At 45.5% G+C, this 2,500-nt stretch overlaps 1 protein-coding gene across 10 annotated transcripts in view; it reads left to right on the top strand.

Moving 5' to 3' along the window:
* LOC127001377 (LIM/homeobox protein Lhx3-like) overlaps positions 1-2,500 on the top strand; it is an 89,270-nt gene that overhangs the window by 82,042 nt on the left and 4,728 nt on the right. For all 10 annotated transcript variants that reach the window (XR_007755220.1, XR_007755221.1, XM_050865932.1 and 7 more), the window contains exon 6: positions 869-1,006. Coding sequence is in view for 8 of the 10 variants with exons in the window: in XM_050865932.1 (XP_050721889.1) it covers positions 869-1,006 (138 nt within the window). In the remaining 2 variants the exon portion in view is untranslated. The remainder of the gene's footprint in view (positions 1-868; positions 1,007-2,500) is intronic.

Here is a 2,500-nt window from a genome sequence, read left to right as displayed (position 1 = left end):
CTCTCTCTCTCTCTCTCTCTCTCTCTCCAATTTTACGCTCTTTAAGTCTGTGATTTAGTGTGTGTCTGCTAAAAGGGACACACACACACACACACACACACACACACACACACACACACACCGCAAATTGCTGGTGATCACATTATGGAACGCTGGGGGGAGGAGGAGGAGGAGGAGGAGGAGGAGGAGGAGGAGGAGGAGGAGGAGGAGGAGGAGGAGGATCTCACAACAAACTCTCATTCTTCCTTCCTTCCTTCTTCTCTCCCTTCCTTCCTTCCTTCCTTTCTTGTTTCCCTTCCTTCCTCCCTCCCTTCCCTTCTTCCTGTCTATTCTTTTCTTCCTTCCTTCCTTCCTCCCTCTCCTCCTCCTCCCCTTCCCTCTCTCTCCCTCCTGTCTCTCCGTGTTTCTCTCCCCATACATCACCTCTGACACTCTCCCTCCCTCCCTCTCTCCCTTTGTCTCTCCCTTCCCTCCCTCCCTCTGTCCATTTAACTCTCCCTCCCTCTCTCCCTCTCTTCCTTCCTACCTCCCTCCCTAGTGGTCAGTTTACATAATAATAATAATGATAATAATAATAATAATAATAATAATAATAATAATAATAATAATGATAGTATGCATGTTATATTAATTCTCCTGCTATATACTACTACTACTACTACTATTACTACTACTACTACTACAACCACTACTGCAAAACTAATAATAATAATAATAATATAAATAGTGATAAAAAAAACAGTAACATCAACACCATCACCATCACCACCACCATCACCACCTTCATAATCACTATCATCATCATCACCACCATCATCACCACCACCATCACCACTGCTCATGCCCCCCTCCCCCCTCCCCCCCCCAGATGACGACATGATGCTGGACATGTCTGAGGGCTACAGGACCCCCGGCCCCCCCCTGGACCTGGAGCCCGGACAGACCGCCATGAGCCCCCACCTCGGACCGCCCCACCCCGGACCCCCCCACCACCCCTTCCTACACGGTGAGTAACCAATAGGTGACTGCATGTTAGTTTCCCTACTAAGAAAGCTTTGTGGTAGGATCCTTTCTCTTCACAGCAAGGGAGGCAGCTCAAGGGCAAAATACAAAACAGCAACAAAAGACCGCCAAACGCTGCTCCGGCAAAAGAAAAACAGAACGAGAGGTCAAAAGAGGTCAATTCCGGGTGGAGAAATGTCTTGATATTGATACTTTCCTCTTGAAAGAGTTAAAGTCGTAGGCAGGAGGAAATACGGATGAAGAAAGGCTGCTCCAGAATTTAGCAGCGGCTGGGATAACAGAATGAAGATGCTGGTTAACTATGCTCATAAAACTACCCTTTAAAATACTAACACAACCGCTACGAAAGCCTTCTTATATGCGGGTGTATAAGCCCAGAAATATTTAAGAATATGGGTCTCACTTACTCTGTACATTGCCTGTCTCCCTTACAGTTAGCCCGTTACAGCGAGAGACAGAAATGACAACCTCTACGAAAGCCTTATCAAACGTGGGTGTGCGAGCTCCGAAATGTTTAGGAATATGGACCTTGGTTACTCTTGAAAGGGAGAGCCATTAGCGTTGTCAAACTAACACTAGGCTCATAAAACTACTCATGAAAATACAAACACAACCTCCTCTATACGAAAGCCTTATTTAACGTGGGTGTGTGAGCTCCGAAATATTCAAGGATATGGGCCTCGGTTACTCTTGAAAGGGAGAACCGTTGCCTACTTCCGTTATATTTAGCTCGTTCCAGCGAGAGACAGAAACAACAACCTCTACGAAAGCCTTATCAAACGTTTAACCTATTGGATGCGGATTTCCTACAAGAAGACATCACCAAGCTGCAGGAGTGGAACGAAAAGTGGCTGCTCCAGAAAAATGTGAGGTCATACATCTTGGTAGGGGAAATCCAGCATACCAATACCACATGGGAAACACTCCACTACCCACCACAGAGGCACAGAAAGACCTGGGAGCATATGTTAGCAGGCTACCAGTGAAGGTGAAATCCATGCCAATCGCAGCGGACGGGTTAAGGATATGGGCCTCGGTTACTCTTGAAAGGGAGAACCATTGCCCACCTCCATTATATTTATCCCGTTGCAGCGAGAGACAGACAGAACGAAACACTCACAATATCGTAACAACACCGGCGTTCCCTGAGGCTCACACTACATCACATTCTCTTGATTAGATTCCCGCCGCCAGAGGGCATAAAAACAATAAAATAGATTCACTGTCGCCACCACCAACACGTTAGAATTTGATTGATATTTAGCGGAGAGGTCGTGACGAAACTGTTCACTACTTTAGAAATTACTGTCGGTGAAAAGAATGTTAAGAAATAATAAAGGAAGGTGTTCACTATAGGGTTATGATCCGATGGGCCTTGGTGTTATTAATATTATCATTATTGAAATTGACCTCTCTTTCGGCCACCTATTTTGATTCTTTTTTAGGAGCAGCGAGTAGCGGGATTTTATTATTATTA

This window comes from Eriocheir sinensis, chromosome 20 (genome assembly GCF_024679095.1).
Source record: "Eriocheir sinensis breed Jianghai 21 chromosome 20, ASM2467909v1, whole genome shotgun sequence".
NCBI lineage: Eukaryota > Metazoa > Arthropoda > Malacostraca > Decapoda > Varunidae > Eriocheir > Eriocheir sinensis.
Note: the sequence above shows the minus strand (reverse complement) of the source record. Positions and strands in the feature narration are given on the sequence as shown.